We start from the raw sequence: 17653 nt of genomic DNA, 5'->3' as shown, positions 1-17653 counted from the left end.
AGTTGTGTTGCCCGCCGTAGACGACTGGTGCGGACATTATGCGAATTTTTAATTTTTTCTTTTAAGGATATATAAATAAAGGGTGCGGACATTATGCGAGGGCGGACATTACGCGAGTGAATACGGTATCTTATCTCTATCTCTTAAACTTAAATTATCTTCCTCAGAATCTGAACTTTCTGAAGTAACTACTGGTTTCACTTCCTTATTATTCCTCAAAACTCTACCTTTTGTTTCCTTAAACATTTATAACCCTTGTATAAATTATACTATTTTCAAGTAGTTAGTTTCTCTGGACATTTAAAGTTTAACCTAACCAAGGTATTTCTTAACCTCTACACTGAAATAATTCTCTCTCTCACTTCAAAACTTCCTATAATATTTATTTCGATTTATTACCTCTTTTAAAAAAATATTACTGGGCCAAATTTCAAAAATTACTAAATTTTTGTACCATTATGAAGAATGGGTGTATCTCCAATTTATAGCTGTGGCTTGTCCACATGTACACGGCACTAAACACCGTTCGTAGACGTGTCTAACATGATTAGATACCCTACAACGGTTCGTTATATACAAAAATAAAAAGATGTTAAGTGCCAATTGTAGTTTTTGTTTTATTTTTCAAAATAGAATGTTGCACAGACGATTCGAAACACTTTCAAAATTTTTCTCTCTCATTCCACTCGTACATCCGCCTGTCGAGAATTGCTCGCAGCTCGGGCGATGAGAATTAACGAAAAATAATGTAGGTTAGGTCCTTCAGTAACATCTTACTGTAAGTACACGGAATCAGTGCGGCCTCAAACAGGGCCGCACCCAGCGAAAATGAATTTCGCCATGAACCAAACGCCGACGTTGGTAGCCGCAATTTCTAATAAAAAATGTCCAAAGAATTCCAAAAACAACAAATGGTTAAATTACTATCTTCGAGATGGCTCGAGCTACCGACGTTAAATTTATTCTTCTCAATTACTACATATTTTGTGAGAAGCCACCGAAAGTGCCCTCCTGGTGCAGCAATCGACAGACGACTGGTGAAATCATTACACTGGTACCTCCACGCAGGAAGGGCAGTCACATGACCTCACCTACCAATCACATACACTCTTCATTCACACTAACAATTACAAGCCAATCAGAACACAGAACATATACACTGAAAACCATTTACACACATAGAAACAGGGGATACACTTTCTCCTTCTCTCTCCAACACTGTGGGAGGGTAGTTTTCCTCCAGTTCCCATGCAGTGACAAGATATCGTTTCTGTCTCTTTCTTGGTGGGGAATCACCATTTCTATCTCATTCGCACTCATAGGTCTCATATACCTGCCTCTTTCTAATACATCCCTCATCAAGTTCTATAACATTAGGTAACAGCAATCATAAAACAAATTACTTGACAAAATTAAACTTATTTAGAAAAACCTGAAAAAGTAGGCCACAATTACTTAAAAAATAGTAATGATTAAAAATGTCTGTTAAAATACAAAGTACATTCTTAAAACACACAGCAAGTACAAATATCAACCCTAAAATACATAAAAACGGTAAAATATGCTTAGCGAGACTTTTTTAAGAAATATTTAGCTAGGAGGGCAGGGGTTTGCAACGTTACAACCCGGCTCCTCCACCATTTGTTACGGCCGTCGACTTACTCTTATCTGTGTGAACGTAAAGATGGCAATGAAGGGAATATGTATATGAAAAGGTGATAATGAAATGAATTGTGAAGGATGAACGGGAAACGGAATGGAAGGGAATCTACCGGGATCGTATGTGTTCCTGATATCGTGACAGCCCTGTCATGAGTATCAGGTTCTGGGGGCGCTTCCACCACTCGTGTTTTTCCTTAAACAGTCCTTAAGGTAGAGTGATGAGTCCCTATTTGCAAAACATTTCAAATAAAGAGGTTAAGTGTGAACGTTTCCACAAGAACATGTTTATTTCAGCAATGTCAACTAACAGTTTATTCAACACATACATATTCAATTCTCTACTTTCTGTGTCATTACAAGTACAATTTATACTTTCTATTAATAACACATAATTACTGAACCATAGTCGTTCCTATCAGGGATACTGTCGTTAATAAATAAACCGTGCTGTCGGCCATTTCGTAGAGCTTATTCTTAACCTCATTTGTCTCGTGATTCGTATGTGCCTTTCCCTTGTTACCAACTGTTGCAGACTAATTTATCCCAAGTTACGTGACGGTTTACTTTAAATTATTAATAATGTCGACAGAGTGATTGTTAAAGTGAGTATTTTTAGTTTTTGAAATGAGATAGATAGATACCAACTATTACAAGCTACATGGGTCTAAGGCCATTGTGCTGCTGTCTAATGTTAAACCATCATCGCATCGTGGCTGGTCACTCACCAATCGTCATCCTGGCGGCGGAGTAGCATGGCCTCCCACTGACTCTGTGACTCTCTCTTCTTGAATAAATTCTCCCGGTATAAGAAGCCCCTCCTGACCCTGTTTGCGTCTGTTGTTAATAACATAAACAGTTCAGCTTCGGCGCCGCTTCTGACGTCATTACACACTCCCCCTCCTTCCCTGTGCTTATGACCGAGTTTCGCTGCGCTGTGACCTAGGTCGCACCAGCTGAGCGCGCGTGGCAATCAAACCTGTTTGTTTCCGCGGCCGTGTTATTTTATCGTTTGCAAACATAGCTTCCGCAACTCTCGCTTCACCTGTCCTTCAATGTTTCCGGCTGTGTCTGTCATTTCCTCATCGTGCCTGGCTGGTCCTGATTGTCTGGCTAGTTATTATTTATTATATCAAAAAAAAAAAAGCTTTCACTGGAATCCTACAGTATTTTAGGCCGTTACAATATCATTACTGCTATCTTACTCACATAAGTATTATTTATTTTAGCTACATTTAAAGTTATTGCACTATTAACAACTTTCAAAATTTTTGCCTCTCGTTAAACGAAGCTAGAGAAGTGAGGTCCTGAAGACATCTGCCATATAAAAAATACCATATTTACCCAAAAATAATGCAATATTTCTTATCCAAACTGCTAAAACTTTGAGTGAAATCTCATTATAATCACAAACTTGTATCTTGCCACATGCGTTATAGTGATGGAAACAGCTTAGTTGATAACTACATGCTCTATATTATCTGCATCACTTACAAAAATTTATAATGCTGTTAATTACTGCCTTCTGAATACACGCTAGTTGAAAAAATACACAGTCTGCTTGTAAATTCCATTACTTATGCCACTTTATACTGCTGTAGTTTATGGTTCTTTCCTGAACCGTGGTGCAGGTCTTGACAGATCAGACACAATAACACTTTGGAATTCTTGAATAGGGAAGAAGGGAGAGTGCAAGTGGTGTTTGTGGCTTCTGCTTTATTTCAAGCACCCCCTTCCCTTTCACCCTCTCAGGCTATAACTGCATTCTTTGCTTTCGAAACCACAGGCTTTTGAACTGTGGTCATGACTCAATTTTTTTTTTCTCCCTATAGTTACCATAAATTGCTTATACTGATATAAGTGGCACTATAAAATACCTGGAAACTACTATTTAGATTTACTAATTTAAACAATTTGAATTGTAATTTCTACTCCATAAACTTATTATAAAAATGTTTGGCATCACATTATATTTAGAGTGAAATTATTTTCAGTTCATTAAGGTATGCTTTGTGAGAGGCCCTAACTTCTTAATAATCACTATTCACTGAAGTAAAATAGGAACACATGACATCTTGATTATTTTAAATAAAGAGTAAATAAAATATTTTTCCTAGTTTTTTTATTTAGAAAATTTATGTATTAGGTATCCCCTGCACTGTCGGAGAGCAAGTCCAGTTAAAAGCCGTGCCTCCCTCTGTCTCCGCAACATGTGTGACCACTGCTGAGTGGCACTGAGGAAGGTTTCGCTTGTTCACTTGCCGAGGGAACCAAGTCCGTGGAGGCTGGAAACTGGCATTTCCAAAAGAGAAGGAAGGATGTAACGTGTTGTGGGCATGCTGTGTGTGCAGGCATACCCAGAGTACCTCATCACGTACCAGATAGTGCGACCGGAAGAGGCGGCCAGTCCCGAGCTGGAGCCCCGGTGATTCCCCCTGTTGGGACGTCGCCGGCGAGACGGCTGCTGCTGCAGCGCACTGGGCACGGTCACGCGCTGGGCGCACCGCCTGCTCAGGCACCGTGCAGATGTGGCATGGTGGTAGCACGGCCAGAGCCACCCACAAGCAGAGCTGTGATACGCAGATTGTGCGCAACACGTACAGACTAGTCTTCCGCCTCCTTGTTATACCGTCATCGTGTCGGTGGATTGTGATTCACCTTATTCTACCATGTAGATGATTCTCAGTTGTGTCGCATAAATTGTGTTGTTGATGTTGCACAGGAAACAGGTAACCACCTTACTGAATGTACGTAGTCTTCCGTTCTTATTTATAGCACGGCACTGTAAGTGGTTTTCAATATGTATTTTGTTTTTGGTGTTGTGTAGTATCGTGGTGATTTTTTAACGACATTGAATGTTATTTATTTGTACTGCCAATTATTATTTATTTCAGTTTACAATATTTGAGACCAGCTCATGAATTTTTTCATGTAAAATATGGTGTCTGTTATAATGTCCTTACATTTACTACAATTTTATCTTTTAACAATGTCATATATTTGAAAATTATGATTTTATGGAATAAATGTATTGTGTTTTCATGGCCTTTTATTATTTAAACATTATAGTTAGTGGTTGTAAATAATTCATTATTTTGAATTGCAAGCTCATATAAAAAGTATGTAACAATTAAATCTTCTGAAAACTACTATGAACTTCCCAGGTTAAAAGTTAAACAACACTTCATTAGTTACAGTATTTACCCTGAAAAAAGGCAACGATTTTTACCAAAACTTGGGAAAATAAAATTGTAGGTTGCATTATAATCACAAACTCATATCTTGATGCTGGAAGAACTGCTAGCAATGTTGTGAACATTTTACCAGCAATGCTGTTATCATGCATCATATTTTGATGGCTACTATTTTTGTGATGTATTATTTAAATTTATTTGGCTTCACAGTTAAGCAAGACAATTCTGCTCATTTAACTATGAAATAGCCTCGCTTCAGGGTTATTTGAAAGGATGCTCCACAAAAAGTTATTTGCGTGATAAATGGTTTCTACTCTCATAAATTAAAATAATTGCTAAAAGTTACTATGTTTGATCGGCCTGATAAAGAAATAATGGACTAGACGAAATAGTAAGGTATAATTCTGAATAAAAATATGTGTGTGGAACTGAATAACAAATTATTTGGTTCAATTCCCAAAACAAACACATGTAGACATTACACCATACACAATAACTATCATACTCTTTTACAATAAAATTAATAATACATCTAAATATTCTTTAATTTAATCAACTAATGGGACGTTGAAATAAAACATGACAAATAAACCTGAGTGCAAAACTAAAATATTATATGATCAAACTTTATGTAGTGAAAATCAAAAATTTTATACACTAGAACCCCCATCTACCAACCTCAGATTTAACGCAGCAGCAATTTTACAAATAAATTCCCTGGAAATGTCGAAAAATCAGAAATTTTGACACCAAAATATAAATTATCAGAAAAAAGTCACAATGGAAGCTTGTAAAAATATGTTATTTTTGGACACAGAGTGTATATTTTGTATGGGCTTTAATACTGTCAAATATGTTCCTATAAGAAGAACAAAAAAATTGATAATTTGGTTAAAAATATGGCGTTGGTATCTTCTGAAACGTAAGTGGGTGCATGCAAAACTCGTGCGGTTAGGCTGGCGGCAGCAGCGGCATCATGACGTTCCATGGCCCACCTCTCCCTTCTCCTCCCCCTCTTCCCATTCCCTCCTCTTGAACAACCTTCCCCATGAGAACTTGTCAACGTCTTCCCCCCTTCCTGCTCCGTCAGAGTGCAACAAAAGCCAGAACACTACACAATGTTGTATAGTCCATTCCCGGTATAATAAATATTTTTAAGGCCCTTGTGACAGCCATTCACTGTTAATAAATAAGTTATTATGCTGAGCTATACTCATCAATCCCTCCGCATCCCAACATTTTCGGCGCATGACGCTTAGCAACCACACCCATGTTCATTGTGAGAGAAGAATGAGAATAAATTAAGTAGTGACATCCTCTCTCTTCAGCTAATCAGTGGCAACCCATAGTTATTTTAACGCGTGTCACATTCCTCACATCCGCTGCGGAGGTTCACAAGTAAACACCGCTCAAAAATGGTATAAGTGGTGCTGTTTGTAGGCACGGAGTGTGGCTTTTCAACCGAGTTATTCTCAATTTCCTAGACAATGAAATAATTTCCAATCCCAATGCTTTCAAAAATTCATGGGTTTCTTGTACTAAAATGTACAGATATTTTAAAGTAGGTACTAAAATGTACAGATGTTTTAAAGAATGTGTTTGTCATTACAGCACAGTGTTTTTCTCAAGAATAAATGCCTATGATCACTTCTATGAAACAGTATAAATGTACACTCCACTATGTGCTTGTTCCCCTTGATTCTGGTTACCATTGTGCGTTCGTAAACTTTTTTAATGGCAAGCTGTTACAGATTAACTTATAAAGTTGTTAAGAGCAAGTGGAGTAAAAATGCAAGGCAGGAAATTCTTCCACCTTATCAACCAGGTCCTGGGAAGGACTTGTTGCTCTTTACAACCTTCCTTTATCTCTCCCGTAAAGATTGGATACTGAAGTGTCCTTGGATGGAATTAATAAAAGACAGCAGGAGAAAAGTATCAGTGGTGGCTAAATTAAAGGGGGGGGGGGGGAGTGCCATATACATGGTTTGCTTGTTTATTTTACGTTAGAAATGTCCAAAATGTGTAGGCCGATAAAAAAAATACATGTCGTTGTTAGTATTAACATTCCACATATAAATCGGAGACCAACGCAATGACTTCTTTGTTGCCTCGAGAACATTCTCGCACTAAACGCAGTTTGTTTGATTTCGGTGGAAAAATGTTGAAAACCGTGTTTGGAACGCTTTATAACGATTACCTAATTAGTTTGGAAGAATGTCTAAAAGAAGTATCACTTAGTCAGGATGAAATTTCAGCCAGTGTTTTGAATCATATGATCGTGACGTCGTACCGACCATGGTCTTTAAGAGTGCGAGGTAGATAATATTTTCTCGCGCGCGGTCAGTTGAAGTGGTTCATGTTTTCCTCGTAGGATAGCGTTGCATTCAGCCAGAAGAGCGTACGGCGTGGCACCATGTGGAAATCCCACAAACTAGTAGGAAAACGGAATGCCACCTGATGAGGGGATGGGGGGTAGTGGGGTGAGATAGAAAGACAAATGAAGGACTGCTGATAGGGTGGGATGAGTCAGCTGAAGCAGTCGAGGCAACGGCTTTGTGATGTGCTGAGAAGCACAAGACGACACTGGACTATCACGCCCGTTTCATACAAACCAGACAGAGCGGATAGATCTTTTTTTTTTTTCTTTTAAAGGAACGCCGATTTTATGCTTAACTGTTCCGGCGTCCATTTTATAACCTTTACGCTTCGTGGATGTTACTGTGTGATACAACACCACTTCGTTTAAATAAAAACCATTTAACAGTTCTGGTACATAAAATATTACAAAGTAAAATTATCACTCATGTTTATTTTACATTTTACTGCATGCGAAAAAAAAAAAAAAAAAAAGAACTTTAGATACAAGTCTACACTACATACCTAATAGTTTAGTATTGTCATCTGTCTGACAACTGCAGAACGAAACTTTTAATTATAGCTTTTTTAATACACTTGACGTTTCTGACTCGTGTTTTGTAACAAATATATCGTTGATTTGTAGAGAATAAAACACAACATAATTTGTTAATACGTAGTTTGAGAAGATAACAGCATATTCAATTCTGAAAAATCGGCGATTTCGGCACTTTCCGCATTACAAAATATCGGCTTGACCTCAACTTTTTCTGCTCTTATCGCGCGAGGTGGCGTTAATACCAATGGCGCGTCCTGATAGGCTGGAACAGTTTTCCGCTCTGTCTGGCCGGCGTCCCGACACCCGAATTAATAAGTAGGTACTGGCTCAGGCAACTGAAGCTGAATTACTCCAGGAAATATTATCCTAATCAGTTTGCTAGTTTACTATTTTCTAAATGAAAAATTTGTTAATTGTTTCTCCAAATTTTGTTTCGAAGTTACAAAAAAAAACGTGAAGTCCGTGTAGTCTACGTTTTTGATTTTAAGAAAAGTCAAACAAGAATTTGTCTTTTTTTTTCCGCAATGGACCTAGATAATAGTTTATATATTTTCTGTAAATCCAAATGTCCATACTTTAATTTTAACTATAAGTTAACTTTTATAAATGTATGTTGTGTATAATTAAGTATACCTTTTTTTATCGATCAACATAATATTTGCTCCGTAACCAATTAAGTGAACTTAAAAGTCAATGTTACTGGCATCACAGTATATTACACATAAATTATTATTATTATTGCAATCACAACTGGTAATCATAATTTAAACAGAACTACTATAATCTATTTAACTGTACGAATTTTGACTTTTAGCTTGTGAGAAAGGTCTCTGTGAAAAGGATTGCAAAGATCTTATTTTACCAGAAAACTATTGGACTGCCAGAAACTTTTTAAAAAGTGAACGTCAAAGTTCGGACAACATGGACTTTATCACAATGGAAGTTATTTCTGAATACAAAATATTACCATATCGGTTTTTCGAAATTGAATTACAGTTCACTATATTATCATTGTGTTAGGTATGTTGAAATTGAGCCAACTTCTCGCTACAGAAAGGAAACGTATGTCTCTTCTCATATAACGTAGAACATGGTCGTGGTAACTACCCACCTATATACTACCTCTGAAGGTGCAATTACTAAACTCGCATTCGCGGTGGCCTGGGTTTCAATCCTTTTTCAGAGAGTCTTGTTATATTTTAAGTAGTGTATCTATATTGCGGCAAATATTAGAATAAATTATATGTGTCGTTAAGAGCCATGACCATCTATGGTGGAAGGCCGCGGCCTAAGGTGTGGGAGGGCTTGCTGCCTGTCACTTAGTGGCTGTTCTGTAATTGAAGCTACCGTATATCTAAATATGATACAGAGACTATAACAGCTAATGAGCGACAGCCATTAACCCTAGCACACCGCGGCCTTCCAATAAAGATGCCCACGAAATAGCCCATCGAACATTAATATTGAAAGTTGTAATTAATTTGAGTGAAAAATTATGTTTTACTTAATATTTTTTTCGTTCATGTTACGTAGCGTTTTCTTTCCATAGGCTAGTCATAGGTTCACTAACGTAACCAAAGTAAGTTTACTCTTGGTTATTGAGCACTATATATATATATATATATATATATATATATATATATATATATATATATATATATATATATAAAGTTTACATATGTACACAAAGTGTATCTAAAACATGTACAAACTTCGGCAGGCTGTTTCTGGAAAGAATACAAGACGAAAGCCTAATAACCACTTTACTCATAAATCGAGTTACGAACCTCCGAAAATGGAATTTTCCATATCTTGAAATTAACATCATCAGTAAGTAAACTGTGGCATATGATTTTTTTTTAGAAAGGAAACTTTACACCTTGCAAACGTGCTTTGTAATGCCTGCCCCGGTTTTTTTATTTATTATTAGCTTTTCAGGTGGTAAAATGTGCTAAAACAGAAATGCAGTTATATTCATTGAAGGATGTTCATTCCAACCTACGTATCTAGTGGTGAAAAATTTGCGTTCTACAAAATCATCAGACGCAGTGCAAGTTATTCAAGAATAAGAAAATTTGATTTTTGGGGGTTCAAAACTCCGAATCCATTGACGAGAAAAGTATGGTACACAGGTTTACGTCTTATATTTTCGCCAGGAATATTCTGCCAGAATTTGTATGTTTTAGATACACGTTGTATATATAATACATTAGAAAGTTTACATATATATATATTTATATGGAATTCAGTAGAACGTTTACACATATAATATATATAATACATTACTAACTTTAAAAATGTATATAGAATACTTTAGAAAGTTGACATTCCGTGTACGGCCCTTGCAAGAATCGAAGTTTTACAAATCGCATCCACAAAATAATAAGTAACGTGTGCAGAAAATATAAAAGATTATGGAGTACCTATATTTTAAGAAAATTATATGAAATTAATTTACAGTAGGATAGGTCCATGGGTGTTTATAAGGGGGGGGGGGGGGGGGAATTTTTGGCTCATTTGGGTATGTAGTAAAGTTCAAGGTCACATAGTTGTGTATGTATTAATAAAAAGTCATGAAAATGAAATATTGTCAGTAACATTAAATTTGGGGGAAATACAATATTTTAAAAATGATACGTGTTATGGGGTCAATGGGTCAGAGTCTCTTGGCGTAGTGCAGGATGTCTGTAATGGTGTAGGTGAAGCACCTTTATTGACTCAGTTTGCATGAGTCATTTTAGGCAGTCTCGGTTTTTCGCCAAAAGAGCCCAAAATCCTCCATGTTGGTTAGCTAAGTATTAGTAACGGTTCTTAAATTTCATTAAGATTTTCGGGGTATCAAAATGCTTCGAAGCTGTAGGTTCCAACAAGTCTTTGAGCGATAAAATACATAAACTTTCAAGTTATTTTCCACCAATAAGTTTTTTTTTAAATTTACTATATAAAGTACGTCAACATTTTATTTTGAAATAAAGCATAGTCTTAGTAGAAAATCACATATGATACCACAAATTAACGATTAATTGTTAAAGATGGATTAGTACCTTAGTAGCCATTGCAATTTGTTTTCTATTCATCTGTTCATGCGTATTTATGAAATTTTTAGACACGTGAGATTTTTTACAATGTTCTCCAGTCGCGGTGAAAATTACGATTATTGTAATGCACTCGCACAAAACAGAACAAGAGCACATAAAAGCTTCACCACCAAAAGTAGTACACATAAAATAATTGAAGCTATAGCAGCTCGTAAGATTCGTTTACTGTGCCCAAAAGTTTGAAATAATCCTCACTTACAAATAAGTGTAACTATGTTACACCGCGTACTGATACAAACATTTCGGGACCAATAACATTTTACGATGTAATTATAATATTCTATTAAACTGTACTCCTCCCCCGTGTATCCGGCATCCAGTTATCCGGAACTACAGTTGAGGAAAACATCTGCTGGCCCGTACAACCTCACAACACGATGCCCTCCTCCCTTTCCTTTTTCCCCTCCGTCAAACCCATAACACCCATTCACTTGCCTTTTATGGTAGACGCGGTAGTTGCTTACAGCGCTACACCTTATCTTTCAGGTCGAACATCGACCTCGGCTGGCCGCTAGTGCTAGATAGTTAATTGGCAATGCAGTTGTGCCGTATATATTTTGGACGTTTAGTATTTGTTTATACTGTGTTATGTGATGTCAGCAACAATTAACATTAATGTGTGTCCAGATGTAGCAATAGAATATATGTAATGACGAAAAAGAGTCCTGGATAGCCGTTTTTAAATCCTCTGAAATCATGTTTTTAATAGACGCGATATATAATTGCTATGCTATGCTTATTTGATAAGTTTCCATTCACGTGTGACATTTTAAGAGTAGTACAGTTAGAGCACCCCTCAACAATAAGTCCCACAAGCAGAACTCCCGATATCCGGAACTAATTTTCCAAAAAAATTAAAACATTACAAAACACCTCCAAAACATTTCCGCACTGGAACGAGGCGTTTTTGCTTTTGCCTGACTGTACATGTAGGCGCGCGCGCGCACGTCTGTCAGAGAGCTATTTATAGCCTGTATTTCCCGCGCATTGCGTAAATACACCGCTGGTTTTCACATAGGACGTGAATTACTATAAAGATATTTATCCTATAAGTAGTTTTATTGATTCACTATGTCAAGTGAACGGAAAATTCCGGCCGGCCCGAGAGTATGTACACCGACTCCCACTATACACGCTGACACACGTGATAGCAAGTAACATTTACTTCCAATGTGTGATGCTTTCAGTTTGTAGACAATAATTTAGTGTGCAAATATGTATTATGTAAATATTTATACTTTAATATATGGTTAAACAGTCTACTTTTATCTGTATTTTCTATCTCTGTGTTTTTTAACGAAATGCTTGAAGTGTTATTCTTGTGTATGTGAAATGTAAACTGTGTGTGGCAGTAACTATACACTCTCCAGTAGTGCTGGGCCGATCACCTATTTTGCCAATCATGCCGATGCCGATCATCTGCTGCCGATTTTGCCGATCTTCTGAGCCGATTAGAGCCTTTCATGTACCTCTGATTACACGTTGCTTTTGACGGATCACTATAAACGGTGAAATATTCCCAGACAAAACTACTTTATCATTGACATGATTACTTATAAATCACCACACACACGTACACACAATTAACTGCGTTAAAATGTAATAAGGTCAAACCAAATCTTCAACCTAATCTCAACTCCGTCATTCTGTGATCCGTGTGTGCCAGTAAACGTCAGCGATGATAATTTTATTCCCCCCAGTGCCGCCAACAAACTTTCAATAATTCCCGATTGTAAGTTAATTTGTGAATACGAAATACAGTAGAACCTCGTTAATTCGTAATGGTCGGGACCAAGATAATCACGGATTACCGAATTTCACGGACTAGCGATTATAAGCCCGGAAGGTCTTGTCAAGCTTCTTAGACACCAGCGTGCAGCTGGGTTAAGGCCAAGGTCATGTGATGTAACATCTCCCGAGGCTTACTGCGCCTTGGCAGCATATGGATAAAAATAGTAAACTCCCCATTATTCATGTTAATTGGGACCCGCCGATGCCCGGATAATTGAAACTCTGTAAAAAAAATAATACTAATAATAAACCCGGATAATCCGTTCACGGTAAGGGTCGTCTTCGAATTAGTGTCTCGGCTTAAAAAAATACGGCACTGCCTAGCCATTAGTTCACGGTCATTTACAACAGCCGAAGAGAGAAAGATAAGATCGTGCTGACCTTGCACACATAAATATTGGGTAGCCCCCCACCCCCCTCCCTTCATTCGACCAGCCGAATGCCAGCCAGACACGTCACTCGCCAGGCGCCTGCTGTGCGTTGGCGGGCCGAAAGTAACTCAGCAGCACGTGAAACATCATTCAAACAAACGGGAGACGGGAAGCAGAAGTCAGGACATCCCCTCAAGTTTAAAGAGTGACAAATGTGACAGCTGAAAGGGGGGCGACACAAAGGGTCAGTACAAACAGCGTAGCAGAGTTTGACGGCCCACGCGATGGCTTGCAGTGTTTGCCGGCCACCGGCCCGCGTGACGTAAATTTTAAGCTCTGACAATTTTAGATTCTCTTTTTTTTCTGCACTTTTAAATCGTCCCGGATTATCCGATTCCCGAATTAGCGTGTCACGGATTAACAAGGTTCTACTGTACCACTAAATGGGGAACAAAACTCTTCATCAACCAGGTTTTTCTACAAAAGAAAAAGAAGCTCTATTTCCCGCTAAACAGGGTAAGAATATTAATTTCGCTAAACAAAACTTTCAATAGGCCATATTTAGCGAGAAAAAACTAAATAGATGAATTCCTGAAGAGGTAGACTAACCACAAGACTACTAGCGCTATTAATCTGTACGATTTCCGTCGCGCGACGCGCGTCACTCTAATCTCTGGCGTCACATAACCAACCTAAACAACAGTCGCCATTCGCCATTGCGGTAATATTAACCGTAAATGGTAAACAAATACATAGTTTTCGGTTCGTAAATGATAAATAACTTTGCAAATAGTATAATGGAAAATTATTTTACCGAAAGTACCGTAAATATACGTGGAAATTGATACTTAGGTATGTAACTGTTCAATGTTTATAAAACATACGCTATTTGTTTACTTTATTGGTATATTTTTTTCGTGTGCGGTTAGTTTTAAATTATTAAATCCTATTATTTTTCGATGAATAATTGAATTTTCTTCCCGAAAAGTACCGTAAACAAACATGGAAATTTGTTAGATATAGGTAATTATTCAATGTTATAAGTTTGCAGTAGGAGACCAATGATCGGCTCAAATAATCGGCTACGTTTTGCCGATCATAATGATCGGCAAAATTAACAAAATCGGCCGATTATTACGATCGGGGATCGGCATCGGCCCAGCTCTACTCTCCAGGAAGTGTGAATCACTAGCACGTCAACACAGAAGTAATCTCTACTCTCCAGGAAGTGTGAATCACTAGCACGTCAACACAGAAGTAACACAACACTGTAGCTGTAGGCCTACTACCTCCCCCGTACCCTCTTCATCATCCTCTTCGCTCACGCACGCCCCCACTTACCCACAGAGATAAGAAACACCCGCTTGCCAGCTTGCTAGAATGAAGGTTATTCAACCAGCCCAGAGTTTTACGACCCGGTACGTTTTGAAAACAGTACTTGTAGATCTACATATTTTTTATTGTATGGTTTTATAACTGTGGAAAATATTTACAGTTGAACTTTGGCTATACATATAAGTTAATATGTGCAGCATGTAAAGGCCTTTTTATTTGCCTCCCTACCGCAACTCCCCTTACCCGGAATTTTCCCATAACCGGAATAGACGTCCCCCCAATGATTCCGGTTGAGGAGTGCTCTACTGTATTGCATAAGACTGTGCGAACATTCGAAATTTCGAACTCAAACCGAACTTTGAAATAGTTCGGTTCAAGTTCGTGTCAATAAATTTGGGTTCGAGTTCTTTTTTGTGACAACACTAGAACTTGTTAGTTTCCACATTTTAATAATACTAGAACCACGATTTTACGTATGCTCACGGCAAGGGCGCCCATATGGCAGTTTTTAGGGGGGGGGGGGGGGGGGGCAGACCTTCAAAAATTGACAAAAAGTGTCAAAAATTACAATTTGCCAAAAATCCTCAAAAACCCATACATTTTTTCCTCTTCCTGAAAGCTGGGGGAGGGGGCCATGGCCCTACCCTGCCCATGGGTATGGGCGCCCTTGGCTCACGGTTCCAAGGATGGCATTCGTAAAATCGCTGTCTTTGTAAAATCGGGGCTGGTCCATTTCCCCCCCCCCCCCCCCCCCTTTTCTTACAAATTTTATTTCTTTAACTTTTCGAACTAAATATATTTGGTATTACTTGTGTGTATTTTGTCGTTATAAACAACATATCATTAAATATTAACGACTATTACTGCAACGAGGGGGGAAAAAAATCTCCGGCCGCAGCACATAGAGTAAGTAAAGGGAGAGGCGCCACTCCCATAGTAATGATTGTTTGCTTAAATTTGTAAACAAAACCCTTGCGATCATACCATTTCTTTGCAACTTGACAACAAAAAAATTACAGCCAGATACAACCTGAGAAAGGTTTAGTGTGTGATATTTGGCACCTTTGTAGTCGCCATATTTTATATTGTTTCGATAAAGGCTACTGATATTGTAAAATTGCTTTATGTTAGTCCTTGTAATGGGACGTTAAACTATTTCCGCAATAGAAAAAAAAATTTGATTCAAAGTGGATTCGAACCCTCTAACGTTAGATTAGAGCTATGACGCCTTTACCCACATGACCACCAATTTATCTAGAGTACAGTTCAACAAGTGTATGTACTTATATAATATTTTTCTGCACTAGTAAAGTCCAAATTAATTATACAGCTAGATTGAAACTGATGATCATTTAGTAATGAATTTTATTTCTGTTTATTATATTTATTTTCCATTCCATTATTAATTTTTTTTTTAATTTTCAACTTCAAAAACTATAGTAGCAGCCCTAGCAGGTAATATGGAGAACGACAGGCCAACGTGCTCTAATTTTCGTTTTCGGCAAAATGCCACGCAGCATCTAGTTTTCAGTGACATTTTAAATTATATACTTTTACTTTCAAATCCCATTATTACCACGAGACAATACAAAGATGGCCATATGTAATTATAATAACTGGATATGTAATAAACTAAAGAGATCAAAACTTGTAATTTTTTTTTCCGATGTTGGTGAAACATGGTATGATCTCATTTTTAAGGATTCAGTTTGTCCTATCTACTGTCACCAGCGTGTGAACATGAAATGCGCACTGGCTTCGCCAGCCCGGCGCCGCCCGCCCTTTCCCGCGCTATCTTCCCACGTTGCGGCCGGTCTCGGATGCTACAGTCTCTGCGCTGCTGTTATTTGAAATACTCAGATAAATGGAAAGTTTTATACACTCGTTTTAAAGATTTTGGAATCAAAAACAAACTAATATCATCAATTTAAAAATAAGTTACCTAACTTTTATTTTTCCGCCTTGCAGAAAGAAGCAGGTTTCCTTTGTCACTATTCTTTTTAAAACGCGTCTTATTGCCACCAATTGCAGCGTTTCCCCACCTATTTCAATTTAAAAATGTGGCTTCGTGGTAGCGCGATACAACAAACCAAGTAGTGACGATCTCCGACATGTGCGACATCTGTTACGTGTTACTGCAATGAACCTCTGCGTGCGGAGTGCCCGACATCTGTGTGTGGACGCGTGAACTACGATGTGTAAAATTCGTTCTTCGTATACCGATTACAAAGGTTACGGCGGAACAGATTTTTCAGCTGATATTGCTTCTAAATGCATTCTGCTGTTTCTAACTCATGCACACATATGTGTTGTATAATATTATTATTTTGTTTCCCATTTCCAATCAAATTATAGTAGCATTCGTCTACTAAACTTCGCCGTTTTTAGGAATAATTAGTTAATAAAATAATACGCATACCGAAATTTCGAGTAATAACATTTTCAGATCCATCCTTACTCTGTAAATAATATTTTACCAAAATCCAATTTATGTCATGGTATTTACAGAATCTGCTCCACCGCAAACGTCGATTTTGCTGCTCGGAACCACATGTATCGCGCACTCTTAAGCCCGTGCTCCGCACCGCCAGTACCGGATTCCGTTTTCGGAGCGCACCCCTAGCCCAGCCGGAATGAGTCAAGCGAGTGCCCCGGGCGTGACCTCAATTAACTGAATTACACATCAGGACACGAAACCCCGGGTGCTCGACTACGGAAAACAATTCCCAAACGAGGCATTAAGACAAAATTAATTAATCACAAGCAGTGAGCAAATGAGTCGTAGAGACTCCGTGCGTGCGCGGCACGCACGGAACAGAAAACAGACCTCGTTACTAGCCACAGCGGCTTTTGGCCTTGATTAATTGGCCTGTGATAGTAGTCTAGCCAAACTAAGGGAATTCAAACCCAAACAATGCAGGTTGAGACAATTTATAGTTAATTTTACAGTCGCCAACTTGGTGCCGCTGTTACCGTCCTGTTGCTTGATTCCAGCAACACTGCGTTCAACAATCCGTCTTCACACTCTTGCCCCAAGGAGGGTCAAACTTCACGCGGGTGGCACGATCCCACCGCACGCGACAGTACGAAATATAGTTCCCCTTTTCATTCCGCAAGTGTGAGATGCTTTAAAACAAACAATGTAAGAGCAGGATTCAAATTCTTTAATTCTGTCATGGCTGTTACTGGATAGCATGATTCAAACTAACTCCTAAGAACATTTAACTATAACTCTATATTTACATTTTACATTAAATTCACTTGATTGGCCAAACTTAATATTAAATGAAA

The 17653-nt window shown here is 38.0% G+C and overlaps 1 protein-coding gene across 1 annotated transcript in view; it reads left to right on the top strand.

The window, feature by feature from the left end:
- Positions 1–4701, top strand: part of LOC134527505 (poly [ADP-ribose] polymerase tankyrase-like) — a 269207-nt gene extending 264506 nt beyond the window's left edge. Inside the window, exon 19 of the mRNA XM_063360229.1 lies at positions 4011–4701. Coding sequence (XP_063216299.1) covers positions 4011–4088 — 78 coding nt within the window. The 3' untranslated portion in view covers positions 4089–4701. The remainder of the gene's footprint in view (positions 1–4010) is intronic.
- The last annotated feature ends 12952 nt before the right edge of the window (positions 4702–17653 follow it).

This window comes from Bacillus rossius, chromosome 1 (genome assembly GCF_032445375.1).
Source record: "Bacillus rossius redtenbacheri isolate Brsri chromosome 1, Brsri_v3, whole genome shotgun sequence".
Taxonomy (NCBI): domain Eukaryota; kingdom Metazoa; phylum Arthropoda; class Insecta; order Phasmatodea; family Bacillidae; genus Bacillus; species Bacillus rossius.
This window is presented reverse-complemented; position numbering and strand designations above follow the sequence as displayed.